At 33.1% G+C, this 19408-nt stretch overlaps 1 protein-coding gene across 1 annotated transcript in view; it reads right to left on the bottom strand.

Moving 5' to 3' along the window:
- Window positions 1-19408, bottom strand: part of LOC114328113 (polycystic kidney disease protein 1-like 2) — a 311210-nt gene that overhangs the window by 222229 nt on the left and 69573 nt on the right. Inside the window, exons 6-7 of the mRNA XM_050644966.1 lie at window positions 14879-15023; window positions 4790-5037 (exon numbers count right to left, since the gene is read on the bottom strand). Coding sequence (XP_050500923.1) covers window positions 4790-5037; window positions 14879-15023 — 393 coding nt within the window. The remainder of the gene's footprint in view (window positions 1-4789; window positions 5038-14878; window positions 15024-19408) is intronic.

Here is a 19408-nt window from a genome sequence, read left to right as displayed (position 1 = left end):
TGCTAAAATTCACCGTACCTATCATGCCAATGGCCATTAGTTGTCGAGGCATTAGCTAAATAAAAAAGAGGTTCTCTACCTATCTACACTCTACAGAATTAAAATCGGATTATTTAAGTGCCTCAGCACTGTTTAAAGTTATAAACAATTTTTTGGATTATCAACAAATACAGTGAGGACGTTTGAGTTTGAATAAATTCATTTTCTTGAGAATGGGCGACTCTGGAGATAAATGCCGAAACAGATCGATTTTTATTTTTAAATTATAATTTTTTGGCATAAATATCATACTAGTGACGTCATCCATCTGGGTGTGATGACGTAATCTAAATATTGGAATTAATTTAATTCAAAATTTTTTTTTTAATTGAAATCCTGTATAAATAACTATGTTAATGTTTATATTGGTGAATACGAAAGTTAATAGCCTTTCGATTGAGCTATCACACGGCACCTATTCTTAATTAAAAAAAATCATCGATTACGTCATCACGCCCAGATGGATGATGTCATTAGTATGATATATATACCAGAAAATTAGAATTTAATAATAAAAATCGACCTGTTTGGGGATTTATCTCCAGAGACGTCTATTCTAGAGAAAATGCATTTATGCCAACTCAAACGTCCTCACTGTATTTGTTTATAAGCCAAAAAATTGTTTATAATCTTAAAACAGTGCTGAGGCCGCTAAAATAATCCGATTTTAATTCTGTAAAGTGCATTAGACAGGTAGAGAACGTGTTTATATGTAAAAAAATTAGCAAACTTCTAAATGGTCTACTTTTTCTTCAGAAAGTTTTTAAAAAATTAGAACTTTTTAAAAAAAATTTAGATTGCAAAATTGTTTTGCTCTTGTTGATTTTAATGAAATTTGGTGAATGCTATAAGTATGTTGTAAGAATTTTTTAAGCGAATTACGAAAGCTCTAAGGGCAACCAAAGTGGTTGAAAAACATTGAATAAAAACAGTCTTATTTTGCCCCCTTATTTTGTATTTATTGCTATTTTGCAGAAAGGGTTATAATTTAAGACATTTTTAACCAGTCGTTTATCATACAAAATTCAATTGTCTTTATTTTATTTCGCTACGACTTTGTTCCAACATGAATTATTTATAGCTATAAGCAAAGAAAATAGAAAAATATCGATGTTCTTCGAAATTTTTAAATATTTTAATTTTTTTATTAATATTCCGGGCATATTTGAGAAGGAGCATAAGTCAATTATTATTGTTTAGTCTGGGCTGATTATCGGATAATGGGCCATTTTTGGGAAAAGTTATTTACCAGCAATTTTATTGCTGGAATCGAAGCTTATGATTATATATATTAATAATATAGGTATGCAAAGTCCGCAGATAGTGTGCTACTTTTTTTATAAACAAAATGGCGCCCGAAATTCATGTTTTTTTCAATTATTGCTCTATAACTCCGAACATTTTAATTTTACAACAAAAACACTCAAATAAAAATTTACCGTGATTAAATTCTGCATAGAGACGTGTTTTTCCGGATCTGCTCCGACGAAAATTTTCGTCGAAAAATGCAGATTTTCCCAACAAAATCTTTAATTTTCAAATAAAGTTTTAGATAAGTAATTATCTACCAATAATTAAGTAATTTGGTGACGTAAAAGCCTTCTTGGTTTAGATTATAGTTTCAAAAGCTGGTGAAAATTAAACGAATATTTTAGCAACAATTCAATTGTTAATTAACAATTTACGATCGCAATAATAACCAAAATAATTATGATACACTGATCAAACTTTGAAATCTTATAAAGATGAGAAGCCTATTTAACATTTTGTCGACAAAATATAAATTTTTTATTTTTTTGCCTACTCTTTAAATGTTAAAAAAAGATAGTTATAAACAAATTAACGTTTCTCAAAAAGTTTTTATTATATTATAATTTTAAAAAATAGCTAAAATGCGCATTTCAAATATCTTGAAAATGAATGCTTTAAAACTGTTTTGCAACCATTTGCAAAAAAGTTATGAAACAGCAAAATATACATAGGATTGTTACGGTATTTATAATTTTTTTTTAATTCTTTCAAAGCTTAGAAGTGAGTTTAAAGTACAAGCTAATTATTTACAAAAAAATATCGATTATCAGTTTAATAGTTATATTTTAATTAAAGATTATAAATATATTTTTTTGTAATTTACACGCACGAAAGTAGAATCATACAGTACTGTAGCTAAAATTTTCACTCGGAGCGACGACCGGCCGCGCGCGACGTACACTTTTATAAATAATATAATATGCTGCGTGTCAGTCGCTTCGAGTAAACATTTTAGCTCCCACTCTGTATCAGGCCTACTTTTGCGCTAAAAATTACAACAAAAATTATTTTTAATCTTTGATTAAAATATAACCATTGCACTAATTTTTGACATTCTTTGTAAGTAATTAGATTGTACCATAGACTCACTTTTAAGCTTTGAAACAATTAAAACAAATTATAAACAACGAAGAAATCGTATATTTACTTTGCTGTTTCATAACTTTTTTGCAAATGTGGAAAATTTTTTATAGCATTCATTTTCAAGACCTATGAAATACGAGTTTTAAGTATTTTTTAAAATTAGAATATAATAAACAATTTCTGGGAAATGTTAATTTGTTTATAACAATTTTTTTAAAACATTTAAAGATTATGCAAAAAAACGAAAAATGCATATTTTGTCGACAAAATATTAAATAGGCATCACACCTTAATAACCTTTCTAAGTTTGATCAATGTCTCATGATTATTTTGGTTGTTATTGCGACTGTAAATTGTTAATTAACAATTGAATTGTTGCTAAAATACTCATTTCATTTTCACCGGCTTCTGAATTTATAATCTATACCAAGAAAGCTTTTATTTCACCAAGCTATATAATTATTAATAAATAATTACTGGCCCAAAAAATTTATTTTAACATTCGAGATTTTGTTGGGAAAACCCACATTTTCCGAGAAAAATTTTCGTCGTAGCAAATCGGAAAAAACATGCGTCTATGTAGAATTAAATTGGGGTGAATTTCTCTTTGAGTATTTTTGGTGTAAATTTAAAATCTTCGGAGTTATAGAGAAATCATTGAAAAAAATACGATTTGTTCGCGCCATTTTGTTTATAAAAAAAGTAGCACACTATCTGCGGACTTTGCATATCTATATTAATAATATATATGATCTTATAATTCGATTCCAGCAATAAAATTGCTGGTAAATAACCTTTCTTTGTACTTTACTAATTATACTAGGGTATTATAACTATTTTTTTTTTCAAAATTTAAAGATTAGGCAAAAAAAAGAAAAATTTTTATTTTGTCGATAAAATATTAAATAAGCATCTCATCTTTATAATCTTTATAAGTTTGATCAATGTATCATGATTATTTTAGTTATTATTGCGATCGTAAATTGTTAATTAACAATTGAATTGTTGCTAAAATATTCGTTTAATTTTCACCGGCTTCTGGAATTATAATCTATACCAAGAAAGCTTTGATGTCACTAAGTTATTTAATTATTGATTAATAATTACTTACCTAAAATTTTATTTGAAAATTAGAGTTTTTGTTAGGAAAACCCGGATTTTCCGAGGAAAATTTTCGTCGGAGCAAATCGTGAAAAACATATCTCTATGCAGAATTTAATTGCGGTGAATTTTTATTTGGGTGTTTTTCTTGTATTTTTTGTTGTAAAGTTAAAACCTTCGGAGTTATAGAGCAATAATTTTAAAAAATATGATTTGTCGGCGCCATTTTGTTTATAAAAAAAGTAGCACACTATCTGCGGACTTTGCATACCTATATTATTATTATATAGGATCTTATAATTCGATTCCAGCAATATAATTGCTGGTAAATAACTTTTCCATGAATTCTGCTAATTAGCCCAGAGTAGTTGAAGTTACCACCTAACTTTATCTGCAAAAATCCGAATGCCACCTGGCACATCCAAAAAGAGACGTTTTTTTCACAGATCCGCCAAGGTCTATTTATTCTAACTCAAACGTCCTCACTGTATATCTACATACATACATGATATAGCCTTGTAAAACAGATCTATAGAGTTCGTTCACATGAGAGGCGCTTAACGCGCGTTAGCATGTGAACGGTCTCAAAGTAAAATGTATCTAGTTGTAATCGCGCCTTATCGCTTTATCGCGCAGTTAGCGACGCGCGGCATACGCGTACAGAAGGATATGTTGTACTCAACGCACGGCTGTTTTGTAGCTCCCAGAATAGTTTGAGTATGACGTTTGTTCTCACGGAGGGTGTACGTAGAAAAATAAATTCTGACCAAAATCAACTCAAATCATTAAAAAAATAATCTCGAGAAAGCATAAAAAGTTAGATCTGAATGAACATCTCTATAAGACCATGTAGAAAGCTGTACTACTCTCAACGTCTAGATGTGTACGAAAATTTTTGAGATACTTCAGCATAGAAAGTCACCTACATACGAAAAGACGCCCACGAGAGCTCAATCCTTTTGATACCGTAGGTATCTGGGATGAGTCAATTTTCCCCTTGGAGGTAGTAAGAGTTGTATGGATAAATCTGGAAATCTGGATAATAATAATAATATTTTCAATCTAGTCTAAAGTCTAGCCCCCTCTATCATGAATTTCTAGATCCACGCCTGTGTGTTAGTATCTCGTTTTAGTATATGTGGTATAAATTATAATAAATAATAAATAGAATATAAATTAAGTGTTTTCATTTAAAATAAGGTTAATAAATAAACTATTAAAAATAATAAAATAAAGAATTCATAACAATATTTACCAAGATCAGTTTTCATCTCTACAGATATTACATAATCTGTAGCTACATTTAATGACTCTTTTTCTATGAAAAATACAGAGCCTTCTCTTCCATACCGTAAATTATTGTAAAGAAAATCATCTTTGTCAACAGTCCAAGTGTATTTTGTGGCCAGTTTAGGGTCGCAATTGTTTTTGCATTCTACTGTAAGAATAACTGCATGTTCTCGATTTGTAACCAGAACTTTTGGCAGGCAATTCTGTTGACAACTAAAATATTATAAAAATCATTCAATAAAATTTTCGCAATTCAAATGAAACACCATTTTTCAATAATCACTCGTTCTTAACAACTGTATATAAATTTAACAAAAATTTAAAACTCTTCTGTTTTTCACCCAGTTATTAATGTTGTCCACCTTGCATCTTCGTCGTATATCTGCACTTCCAACTTTATCCCATAGTGTCTTACCATCAACTTTGTGAGGTGTTTTCATCTCTGCTGTTTCTAGCATTCTTTTTGTCCTTTCTGTATCAGGTCGTGTTTCTGCGGCATATGTCATTATTGGTCTGATTACTGTTTTGTAAATTCTGCCTTTCACTTCTTTTCCAATATTTTTATTTCTCCATATTGTTTCATTCAGACAACCTGAGCCTCTGTTTGATTTATTCACCTTATCTTCTACTTCTGTCTCGAGCTTTCCGTAGCTAGATAGTGAGATGCCTAGATATTTAAACTCCATGAATTGTTCTATTATCTCACCCTCCACCTCTAATTTACACCTTATTAGATTTGCTGTTATAACCATGCATTTAGTCTTTTTTGGGGAAATTAACATGTCAAATTTTTTAGCGGTTATATTAAATTGGTGCAGCATACGTTGTAAATCATCTTCACTTTGAGAGATTAGTATTGCATCGTCTGCATAGCAGATTATTTTAAGTTGTTTTTCTCCCATTTTGGTATCCTTTTTTGTTCTTATGTTTATATTATTTCATCCATGATTAAGTTGAACAATAGAGGGCCCAGGGAGTCTCCCTGTCTTATCCAATTACCAGCTTCAATTGGATCAGTTAGTTCTTCATCTACTTTTACATTTATTGTGTTGTTCTGGTTGTTCTTAAAACCTTGTTGTTCTTCTGCTAATGTTATAATTTTAGTCAGTTTGTTTGTTATTACTTTGGTCATTAATTTTAGTGCTATGTTTACTAAATTAATTTCTCTGTTCCCGGTCCTATTTTTCTCCCTTTTTGAAGAGAGCTATTAGGATGCTTGATCTCCATTCTTGTGGTATTCTGTTTTGTTCTTTTATTTTTTGGATTACATTTAATAGTCTTTGGTCAGAACTTGCCCTCCGAACTTTAGGAGCTCATTCGATATTCTGTCATCTCCTGGTGATTTTCTTTCTTTTAATTAATTTCATTAATGCTTCCGTTACCTCTGCTGTTTTAATGTTTATTTCTTCGTTTGTTGGCACTTTAAATGTTGGTGGTTCATTATCGTCACTTTTAGCAAACAGAGATCGAAAATAGGCTGCCCACGTTTCCTTCTGAATATGTTTCGTTTCTATTAGTTCGTTCATTTTTTTTCTTTGTCCTCTGACCATTCTCCATATTTCATTTGTGTTCGGCAGAAGTCGTGTTCAATCTGTTTTTAGAAGTTCTCCCAGTGTTCCCTTTTTGTTTGTCTGACTAAAATGTTCGTTTTGATGTTTTGCAGAATTGCGTGGATGTTAATTAAACACCGAAGTACTTCTAGTCAGTTTTATTTTAAAAGAAAACTCAATAATTCTACAAATAACTTAAACATCAAAATCAACATTTATTTTTCTTTTTGACACATGTTTTTTTACTTCAAGTTGACATCTGACACTTATATAACATTGTTTCCAACTACATCATACAATAACAAAAATCCCCTAGATTTGCCGTTGCTTATTTTTACTGGGTATTCAACACCCCCCCTCAACGGTAAATCTCCTAGATCTAAATTAATTTTTTTTTATTCTAAACCTAGCAACTCTCTAAATTTTTTAAACAGAGTTAAACCTAATGGTTTTGTACATATGTCAGCCTGTTGGTCACTTGTATTAAGATATTTTAATACAACAATATTTTCCTTAATTTTATCTCGTACAAAATGAAATCTAATATCAACATGTTTTAGTCTTTTATGAAATTCCGGATTTCTACTAACCCTTATAGCGCTTTGATTGTCTGCATGAATTAGAACCGCTACATAATCAGGTTTTATTTTTAAATCATACATTAAGTATCTTAGCCAACATGCTTCACTCACACATACACTTAGTGCAACATATTCAGCTTCAGTAGAGGACAAACTGACTGTAGACTGTTTCCGTGATGCCCATGACACCGTGCAATTAAAAACTTTGAATACATATCCTGATGTAGATTTTCTATCAGTACGGTCACCTGCCCAATCTGAATCTGAGTACCCTACTATCAAATTTTCCTGTTTATATTTATGTTTATAGTATATCAAACTCATAGTAACTGTGCTTTGAATATATCTCAATACTCTTTTTATTGCTACCCACAAATCGTTACTTGCACATGTTTGATACCTGCTTAATATACCTATAGCTATACACAAATCTGGTCTTGAGCATAACATTGCATACATCAAACATCCTATAGCAACTCTACATTTCTTTTCTATCTCTATGCTCTCAGATTTTTCTCGTTTGAGAAAATCGTGGTGAAAATTATTATCCATTGGTGTTGTTGATGGCTTGCAGCTTGACATGTCAAATTTCTTCAAAACATTTTTTAAGTAAACAGTTTGATTAATTTTTATTTTGCCTTCAGACAAATTTTGAGTTATGCACATACCCAAAAAATGTTTTATTTGACCTAAGTCGTTCATTTTGAAGTTTTTGTTTAAAATGTATTTTATTTTCTCAACTTCTTGATCATTTGTACCTGCCAACAGCAAATCATCAACATACAGCAAAATGTATATCCTACCTTTTTCATTTACTTTAATATAAAGACAATATTCATATTCAGATCTTGAAAAACTCAAATTTTGCATCAAATTATGAAATTTGTCATTCCAATTTTTAGGTGAACTTTTCAAACCATATAAGGATTTTCTTAATTTGCAAATAGTGCCCTCTTTTTCTTTAAATCCCTTTGGGAGTGAAATAAAAACATTTTCTTTAATATCCCCATTTAGAAATGCACTACAAACATCTACTTGATGAATTTTCATATCAAAAGTATTACACATGGCTAAGAAAATCCTTATTGATGGTAATTTTGCTACTGGACTATAAATATCATTAAAACACATACCAATTTGTTGAAAACCTCTAGCTACCAAACGAGCTTTATATTTCACTACTTTACCATTTTCATTTTTCTTTTTCTTGAACACCCACTTGCACTCAATGACTTTTTGACCATCACTACTTTGCACAAACTCCCATGTTTCATTTTCTAGCAACGCATTTATTTCTGATTGCATAGCTTTCTTCCAATTTTTACACTCACTACTGGCCACTGCATCATCATACGTCTGGGGTTCTTCATCATCACTAAAAGTCAACAAACTCATTTCGTCATCATCCAGAACATAATCATCATATCTTGAGGGTCTTTTTATATGTCTTCTCAGGTCATATCCATGCTCCTGCTCTATTTCATTCACATCTTCAATACTGCTATCAGTTTCGAGGTCACTCTCACTGCTTTCTTCTCTATTATTTTGAGGTTCTTCTGCTTCACTGTCATCTTCTTCTGACTTTATCTCCTCACATATCATCTGTATGTTTTTATTCATGTCTGTCTCCCCATTTTTTATTTCTATGGTTTTCTCGGGCAAAAATATGACATCTCGATGAATTTCAACTTTATTTTTGTCTGGGACAAATATTTTGTAACCTTTTACATCCTCACTGTAGCCAATAAAGAAACCAAACATATTTTTTGCATCCCATTTTAATCTCTTCTCTTTTGGGACATGCACTGATACTCTAGAACCAAAACTCTTGAGTGTAGAAATATTATTGACTTTCTTTTTGTACCATAATTCATAAGGTGTCACATTTTTTATGCTACTAGGGCCTGTTCGGTTTAAAACATACACTGCTGTATGTATGGCCTCTGCCCACAAGTTTTTATTCAACTTTTGCCCTTGTATCATAGTTCGGGCTGATTCAACTAGGGTTCTATTTTCCCTCTCAGCCCTACCGTTCTGCTGAGGCGTATACACTACTGATCTCTGATGTTTTATGCCTTGATAGTCAAGCATCTCCTTTATTTCTTGGTTCATAAACTCTAAACCGTTATCTGATCGTAAAGTTTTCATCTTGTAGCCTGTCTCTCTCTCGGCTAATGATATAAAATTTTTAAGGTGTTTCTTAACTTCTGATTTATTTTTCATGAAATCCGCGTACCTATAATTTGTATAGTCATCCTTTAACAACAGGAAATACCTATTTCCCCCTAAAGACTCTTCTTCCATAGGGCCACATACGTCTGTATGCACTAATTGTAATGGCTCACTTGCTCTTGATTCACTTAACTTGAATGGTATTCTGTGTTGTTTACCTGTTAAACACTGTTCACACACGAATTTTTCGTCTATAAAATCAATGTTATTTTGCCTTAAAAAGTTTCTCACATATGTAGTATTTTGATGTGCTAGTCTGCAGTGCCAAACTCTCAAACTTTCTGTTGTTTTTGCAGAATTACACTCTGATAAAAATACATCTACTAAACAGCTGTTTTCTTGAACTTGACCGTCAGACAAGTTTTCGTTAGGGGTGCGTTCCGAAATTAAAATATTTGCAAAGGTTTCAGTGTTTTGTTCTTGTGAGAATAACATTTTGTATAATTTGTTATCCCGTGTTGCCAATGCTCTTATTTCTCCTTTGTCATTATAAAATTCACATTTTTCATTGTTTGAAAACATCTTATAACCTTTATCTAAGGCACATCCAGCTGAGAATAAATTAAATTTTAAATCTGGCACAAATAATACATCTGACAGGGTTGACTTTATAAATTTCTTACCATTAAATGCCCATAGAGTTATTTTTCCAATACCTTTAACTGGTAATTTTTCTCCATTTCCGACTTTTACTTGTTTTTTATAGCTTATCTCTATCAATTCTTCAAACAGATCTTGATTCCAGCACATATGTTCGCTAGCTCCTGTGTCCAAGCACCATTCATTTTTATTTTTCTTACTCCCAGTATATACCATGAATGCATTACTGTCAATTTTATTTTCTTCTCTGCTTGTCTGTTGTTTTTCATTTTTATTTTTATTAAACCAACACTCTTGTAAGTTGTGTCCTCGTCTTTTACATTGACTGCATACTTTTATGTCTTTCTGGCTATTATTATCTCTCTCTTTCTTCTTGAAAAAGCAATTTTTCGCAATATGGCCACCTCTGCCACAAAAATGGCACTTTAACCTGGTTTTCTTTTGCCCTTTAAATTCTCTGCTTGTATCACTTTTCATCGCCAATGCTGTGCTGCCCTGTGCTGACTTACTTCTTTCTTCTTCGATAAGTAGTCTTGATGTAAGTTCATCTAGAGTTTGTTTATCAGATGGTACGGATTCCCATGCGGACCGAAAATGCTTATATTCCTCTGGCAATGCCATAAGTATTTTTGTCATGATCATTTTATCGGACAGCTCTTCACCAGCTTGCTTTAGCTTATTTTTTATCTCTTCAAGCTGTGATATGAATGAGGCAACATTTTTACCTGATGAAAACTCCAAGAGAAAAAACTTTTGTTGCATTAAATGAATGCTCACCTCTGACTCTTTGTCGTAGACAGACTTCAACTTTGTCCACATATCTTTCGAGGTCTCACAGGATAAAATGTGTGTCATAGGGCCTTGCTCTATTCTGGTTACTATAAATTCTTGTGCTTTTGAATCACCAGCATCCCATTTCTTTTGGTCATCTCCAGTAGTGCTCGGTCTCACAGACTTTCCTATTACTATGTCATAATAACCACGGCTTTTTAGCACTACCCTTGTTTGAAATTTCCAGGCTACCCAGTTGTCACCACCACTAAGTTTCAACGCAGCCGATGAATTTTCCATTTTTCGGATTTATGTTTTTCTTTTTTTTTTTTTTTTTATGTATATATACTCGAGCTTCTTTTTCACCTTTTTTTCAGCTTTTCTTTTTTATTTTCGTTGGCCGCGGCAAACTACCGACACAGGCTCTTCAACACTGACTTTTTTTACTGGCGAAATACTCACGAAAACAAGTGATCTGGGCCCATAACCTGATGTTTTGCAGAATTGCGTGGATGTTAATTAAACACCGAAGTACTTCTAGTCAGTTTTATTTTAAAAGAAAACTCAATAATTCTACAAATAACTTAAACATCAAAATCAACATTTATTTTTCTTTTTGACACATGTTTTTTTACTTCAAGTTGACATCTGACACTTATATAACATTGTTTCCAACTACATCATACAATAACAAAAATCCCCTAGATTTGCCGTTGCTTATTTTTACTGGGTATTCAACACGTTTCATTTCTAATTCTTATATAGTGGTTTTATGCCTGTTATGTTTTGTTCTGTATTGTAAAGAGGCTTTCTTCTTTTCCTCACATTTTATCTTCACTTCCTCTCGAAACCATGGGGTGTTCTTTTTTGATATATGTATTAGTATTCTTTTATCTAAAATCTAAATCTAAATCTAAAATTTTATTTGAAAATAAACAACAAAATTATCGGATTTCATGAGGCTTCTCTGGAGTGACCAAAAGCGAGTATTCTTAGATATGGTGTATTCTACAAATATACGAGTGTTTTGGATTATCCCGACAACGAATATTTTAGTATGCAACATAAGAAGTACGAAAGTATTTTGCTCTAATAATTACTCCAATAAATAACAATATAATTTGCAATTTACTTTCGTTCTTCATATTTTACACAGTAAAATATTCGTTGTCGCGATAATCCAAGAGGGTTGTATATTCGTGGAATGGGGTATATTTACTCTATGTTACCAACTAAAAAACGAAATACCGGTCAAAAAGGTTTGAGAAACTAAAGCACAAGGGAAAAAAGGGATGAATACCTAGGAAGGATTACCTAACTTGGAACGGTGTAATAGCAAAACAATTTGATAAAAAAGAAGTTACATGGAGAGAAGAAAAGGTTATGGCCAGTGGCGGATCTAAGAGAGTATCTCGGGGGTAATGACCCTCCGCCAGAAAATAAATATCAATTCAATAATCCTAAAAAAAGAAAAACCGAGAGCCGTGAAGCAAAAAAAATTTTTAGGCCCATCCAAAATATAACTGAAAACCCACTTATCCTAGGGGTGGTAAAACTAAGTGACCTTGCATCAGAGAAAAGTAATTAAATCACCCTCAAGATCCACGGCCACCCAACAAAAAATTTCTAGATCCGCCACTGGTTATGGTACAAGATAGGAAGATCTGTCACTGTGGTGATCACAGTTGAAATAACAGTGAATTTAATTGTTACGCATAGGCAGACAGGAATAAGATTATACAGTGATGATAACCGGAGAAATAACGCAAAAGATGGAAAACATAATACCTTCTGAAATAAAAAAAGATGAAATTAGTGGAGGTGGAAATTATCGATACAAACGTATTAATTAACATTACATTACATAGTTTCCCACCTTTAGACCTCTGTGACATGGGTATTTTATAAAATTCTCCTCTCATATTGACAGTTATCATGCTCCTCCGATACGTTTAAAGGTGAGAAACTATGTAATGTAATGTTAGTTTATACGTTTATACAGATAATTTCCACCTCTCCTAGTTTCATCTCTTTTTACTTCACAATGTATTATGTTTTCCATCTTTTGCGTAATTTTTCCGATTATCATTGTATACAGTGATGAGTGCACTAACAACCGGTAAAATAACGGGAAAGATGGAAAACATTATTTTATGAAATAAAAAGAGATGAAACTATTAGAGGTGCGAAATTATCAATAGAAACCTATAAAATTTACATTAAATTGATAATTTTCTACCTTTAGACGTATCGGAGGCAGAGATATGTAAAGAAAATAGATCTGGCTAGGGATATGCCGCTCAATGCATCGGGGTTTAACGCCGATATCAAGTACGGTGGTCTAGCTATCTTTGTCTGTCGTGCGAGTGTGAGCGTATCTACCAAGAGGTGGGAGTAATGGAGCGACAGTTACACAGAGGCGGCAGCCATCATATGCTAGAGAGAGAAAGCTAAGCGCCGGTCGAGAGAGATAGATAGACCACCGACCCGAACTGTTCCGCGTTACGCTATTTTTCCGAGTTGGCCAAATCTATGTGTATAAGATCTTTGATAGGAGCAGTATGTCAACTAAAGCTGTCACTATCACAGTGGTAGTTGCCAAACTCGTCTGATAGGTGTGGATTTTTTGAAATTTTTAAATTGATTGCATCCCATCCAAAAAAAAATAAAAACGGAAAAATGACGTTTTTGGTGGTGGGGTGAGTGGATAAATGGATGGAGGGTTAAAATTGTGCTTAGTCTTATTATTTAATCACATAGAACGTAAAAAATAAATGACAGAAATTTAATTCTGGGAATGAGGATATTTTACTCTGTAAAGGTGGGAGTCGTGATGAGATTAGAAAGAACCAATGTTCAATCATCATCATCATCAATGGTGCTACAGCCCTATGAAAGAGTCTCGAACTTCCCAAGTCTATTACGCCAGTCAGTCCAATCCATTGCCAACCGTTGCCAGTTTGTTGGGCCTATTTTTCTCCCATCCTCATCTACACCATCCTTCCATCTGAGTTTTGGCCTACCCCTCTTTCTACTTCCCACAGATTGTGACATAAGAATTCTTCTAGGAGGGTTGTTCTGCTGTGATATTGCTAGATGTCCTGCCCAACTTAGTCTTCCTATTCTTATAAGAGATACTACGTCTTTACCACCAAATATATGTTTATATTTGTGGTATTCCTCGTAGTTGTACCTCCTCCTCATACAAACACCATTTTCACCAATGCCACCGAATATTGCTCTCAGGATCCTTCGTTCGAATATAAGCAGGGGGTTTTCATCTGCCTTGGAGATGGTCCATATCTCCGATCCATATGTTAACACTGGTTAACAAGGGTTTTATATATGGTTATTTTTGTTTTTTGACTTAAGTTTCTGCTTCTCATATGTCTACTAAGTCCAAAATAGCATTTGTTTGTTATAATTATCCTTCGCTTGATTTCTTCCGTCATACCGTTCTCCTTGGTGATCAGAGAACCTAAGTATGTGAATTTGTTCACCACTTCAAAAGTAGAGTTACCAACTGTGAATTGGTGACCGATGTTTCTGGCTCTATTGTTGGGTGTTGATGCCATCATCTTAGTTTTCTCCTCGTTTACTTGCAGACCCATATTTTTTGAGGCATTTGAGAAGGTGGGCGTTTCTTCTATCTTGCGTGTTGTGCGGACATATAGGTCCACGTTATCTGCATATGCCAAAATTTGGGATGATTTATTAAAAATGTTTCCTCTGTTGTCTATTCGGGCATCTCTGACCGCCTTTTCCAGAGCTATATTGAAAAGGAGACACGCCAGTGTTGGAGTTTTAATAAGTTCCGCTGGTATGCCATCACTTCCTGGAGATTTATTTTTTTGGTGTTTTATTGCATCCCTTACTTCTTGAATTGATGGAGGCTCTAATAGTGTATTGTTGCTTGCTCCTGGGGGTGGTTGATTTGGATCTTCTACTTCGATAGTAAGTAGTTCTTTAGAGTGTTGCACCCACCTTTTCAATACTTCTTCTTTTGTATTGAGTATGTGCCCCTCCTTATCCTTACATAGACATAGCCTTGGTTTGAATTCCTTTCTTGTATTATTTAGAGTTTTATAGAATTTTCTTGCTTGGTTTTCATTTTTTTAATGCCTCAAGTTCTTCCAGTATTCTATTTTCATAAATTCGCTTCTTTCTTCTATGGAATTCACTTTTGTTCTCTTCTAAGGTCTTTATATTTTGTTGTTTTTCTCGGCTTCTTTTTTGCAGCACCAATGCTCTATATGTATATAAAATAAATTAGAATGAACTGTTTGTAACTACTATATATACAGAAATCTATTTACTTACGCGATTTCTATAGTAACAGCTCCTGTGAACACAGATATTTTTTGACTTGTTTCTTCCCAATCAGATGTACTACTTTTTACTTGAAGTTTAACTGAGTATTCTACACCTTCAACAACGTACTGAGCAGGTATCGTTATTAATGGATCTAAAAAAATATACAGTGATCATCATCATTCTCTTTGCCTTATCCCTATGCGGGGTCGGCTTCCCTAATTGCATTTCTCCACACAATTCTGTCTTGGGTCATATCAATGTTAATCCCCTTTACCAACATGTCCTGCCTTATCGCCTCCCCCCAGGTCTTCTTTGGTCTTCCTCTCCTACTCCTTCCAGGAATCTGCACTTCAGCTATTCTTCGTATTGGGTGATTAACGTCTCGACGTTGAACATGACCGAACCATCTTAACCTATGCTCTCTCATTTTGGCATCAATTGGTGCCACACCTAGACTTCCCCTAATATACTCATTTCTAATTTTATCCTTCTTTGTCACTCCACTCATCCATCTAAGCATTCTCATTTCCGCCACATGCATTCGTTGTTCCTCTTTCTTTTTCACTGCCCAACATTCAGTCCCGTACATCATAGCCGGTCTTATGGCTGTTTTATAGAATTTTCCCTTCAGCTTCATTGGAATTTTTCTGTCACACAACACACCACTCGCTTCTTTCCACTTCATCCATCCAGCCCTAATTCTACTGCATGCATCTCCATCTATTTCTCCATTACTCTGTAATACCGATCCTAGGTACTTAAAACTATTGCTTTTCACAATCATTTCACCATCCAAAGATACCATTTTATTTGTAGTAGCTCCATCTTTAAATGAACATTCCAAATACTCTGTTTTTGTCCTACTAAGTTTTAAACCTTTTTCCTCCAGAGCTTGTCTCCACTGTTCCAGTTTTTGTTCTAAGTCTCTTTCACTATTTCCTACTAACACGACATCATCAGCATACATTAAGCACCATGGAATGTTACCCTGTAGTTTCGCTGTTATCTGGTCCAAAACTAATGAGAATAAATACGGACTAAGCACAGAGCCTTGGTGCAATCCTACTTTCACATGAAATTTATCAGTCTCTCCCACACCTGTCCTAACACTAGTCGTTACTCCCTCATACATATCCCTCACAATCTTTACATATTCACCAGGGACTCCTTTCTTATTGAGTGCCCACCACAGAATCTCTCGAGGAACTCTATCATATGCTTTCTCAAGATCAATGAATACCATATGAGCGTTTGTTTCTTTACTCCTGTATTTTTCCATCAACTGCCTTATAATGAAAATTGCATCTGTTGTTGATCTACCCTGCATAAAGCCAAATTGATTCTCGGATATTTCGGTCTCTTCACGTATCCGTCTGTCAATTACTCTTTCCCATATTTTCATGGTGTGGCTAAGCAGTTTTATAGCCCTGTAGTTTGTACATTGTTGTATATCTCCCTTGTTTTTGTAAACAGGTACCAGTATACTGCTTCTCCATTCGTCTGGCATTTGTCCGACTTCCATAATTCTATTAAATAGACCTGCTAGCCACCTTGTTCCTGTCTCTCCCAATGCTCTCCATACTTCCCCAGTATGGAGAGCCAGTACTACCTTCGCCCTAAAAAAATATACAGTGATGAACACGCTAATAACCGGAAAAATAACGCAAAAGATGGAATACACATTAAGTTGTGAGATAAAAAGAAATGAAACTAGTGGAGGTGGGAGATTTTGCGACAAAAACCTATAATTTTACATTCTACGTGTTTCCCGCCTTTAAGCGTATCGGACGAGTTTGGAAACTGCCACTGTGACAGTAACAGTTTTAGTTGACATACTCCTCTGAATACGTCTAAAGGTATTCTTCTTCATGTACCATGTACTTTCAGAACGTTGGCTACCATCATAGCTATCCTAATTTTATTCACTGCCACGTCTAAAGGTAGGAAACAATAAATAGAATGTAAGTTTATAGGTTTTTATCGCTAAATCTCCCACCTCCACTAGTTTCATTTCTTTTTTATCACACTTTATATGTTTTCCATATTTTGCGTTATTTTGCCAATTATTAGCGCGCTCATCACTTTATATTATCCAGAGACGGTTCACCAATAGGAAAACGATCAGTGGGAAGACCACGAAAAAGATTGAATGACAACTTACTGGAGGCACATTGAAAAACAGACAGAGTCATGTCTACATAAAAAGAAGAAGAAGAAGAAGAAAAAGAAGAAGAAGAGAAGAACAAAGGAAGATTATCCTTTAGGATATCACAAGAATGGAGATCAAGCATCCTAATACCTCTCTTTAAAAATGGAGGCAAATCGGCCAGGAGATAATTTTTCGTACCCGATTTGTCTCCTTTTTTGAAGAGAGGTATTAAAATGCTTGATCTCCTTTCTTATAATTAACTTATTAAACACAATATTAAAATTAACAACCAAAGTGATAACAAACAAACTGAATAAAATTATAGCATTAGTAGAAGAACTACAAAGTTTTAGTTTGGGAAGATCATGCACTTACGCTATATTTATAAAGAGGCAAGTTCAAGAGGAATCGTTAGAATACAATAACCGGCATATTTATGTTTCGTGGACCTTAAGAATTTGACGGGGTCAAATTAAAGGATGTTGTCCATGTATTTATTATACTTTAGAGAGGTACCTCTAGAAATAATGAAAACGATCGAAAACATCTACCAGAACAACACAATAAAAGTAAAAGTAGAAGATGAACTAACGGGCCCAATTGAAGTTGGCAATGAGATAAAACAGGGGGATTCCTTGAGTCCTTTATTGTTTAACCTAATCATAGATGAAATAATAAAAAAGTAAGAACTAAAAAAGGATAAAAAATGGGAGAAAAACAACCTAAAATAATCTGCTGTGAAGACGATGCAATATTAATCTCTCAAAGTGAAGATGGTTTACAACGTATGATGCACCAATTTAACATAACCGCCACAAAATTTAACATGTTAATTTTCCCAAAAATGACAATATGCATACTAGTCTAGGCGTCAGAGGGGTTACCGTGTCCTTTTCAATTCTGATGGACAAACTCAACGGTTTCTTATGGATTTTTGGCTGCTGATTACGAATTTTGAGGGTAGATTTCGATCTGAGTGGTCAAAAAATTGTTATAAACAATTTAATTTTTTATTAATTGTTTATAAGGCTCTGGCTCATAAACTAAAAGAGATAAAAGAAAATGTTTCAAATAAAATTTGTTCATCTGTTGATCTGAGTGGTCAAAAAATTGTTATAAACAATTTAATTTTTTATAAATTGTTTATAAGGCTCTGGCTCATAAACTAAAAGAGATAAAAGAAAATGTTTCAAATAAAATTTGTTCCTTAATAAAAAACAAAAAAAAAAACGTTTACTAAACTTAAATCCCATAATTATAACTTAAGATATTGTACAATTAGTGCACAATGCAAATTGCAAATTGCAAAATAAGTATTTTTCGAAGACTTTATCGATCGTAACTCGACTTCTACACATGCAAATGATCCTCAAAAGGTCTCGTTTTAAAGCTTAGTTAATAGGCTCTCAAACAAAGTTCGTTAAATTACTTTATCTTCATATGTTTTAAAGTTATACCCGTTTAAATTTAATATTCTCTAAAAAAAATTGTACATTAATTTGTTTATAAGGGTTTCAAGCAAATTTCAGCTATAAACATTTTTATTTTAATTAACAATAATGATGGAGAACTCAAAAGGAACAATTTGAGCTTACAAAAATGTTGGTAAGTTTATTTTTGACCAAGATATCGATATTTTAATGGCGCGCTATGAGGCACAAGATCGGCTCACAGTCAAGTAAGTATGTATTCTTCGACGCTTTATCGATCGTAACTCGGCTTCTACGCATGCAAATCAGCCAATATGTGATATAAATATAAAAATGGATCAAGTTCTTTTGCAGCATCATCATTGTATATAAAACGAGCATTTATGATGTGGCGGCATACACACAATTGACGGGCCTTGATGATGCTACAAAAGAACTAGATCCACTTTATATTAATATCATATAGATAATTAGACTCTAAAGCCTCAAAAAGTTTTAGTTTTACTGCCTACAAGAACAGACTTGTACCACCATGTAACTGTTAAAACTTCTCTAACAACTTATACAGATGTAAAAAAGCTGATATTCCCTGTATATGTCTATGCAGATGCATGAAAAAAAATGTTTGTAAAAATAGTATTAATAAATAATATCAACTTACTTCTTAGTTATACTTCTGAAATATTAGTTTTTAATGTTTTTTTCTCATTTAGTGCAAAAAATTGAAGACAAAGTAAATAGAATGAAAGGTGATACGAGGTACAGAATGATGATTTAATTATAAGAATTATATGATAAAATTTTATTACAATCTTCAAAAATGAAGAATGAAGATAACGTATGTATACATAGAAATTATAATTTGCATCGAGAAGTTAGCGCGTGAACCTTTACGCGGTGAGCCAATCTTGCGCCTCATAGCGCGCCATTTAAATATCGATATCTTGGCCAAAATAA

The sequence above is a fragment of the Diabrotica virgifera genome, chromosome 2 (genome assembly GCF_917563875.1).
Source record: "Diabrotica virgifera virgifera chromosome 2, PGI_DIABVI_V3a".
Lineage (NCBI taxonomy): Eukaryota > Metazoa > Arthropoda > Insecta > Coleoptera > Chrysomelidae > Diabrotica > Diabrotica virgifera.
This window is presented reverse-complemented; position numbering and strand designations above follow the sequence as displayed.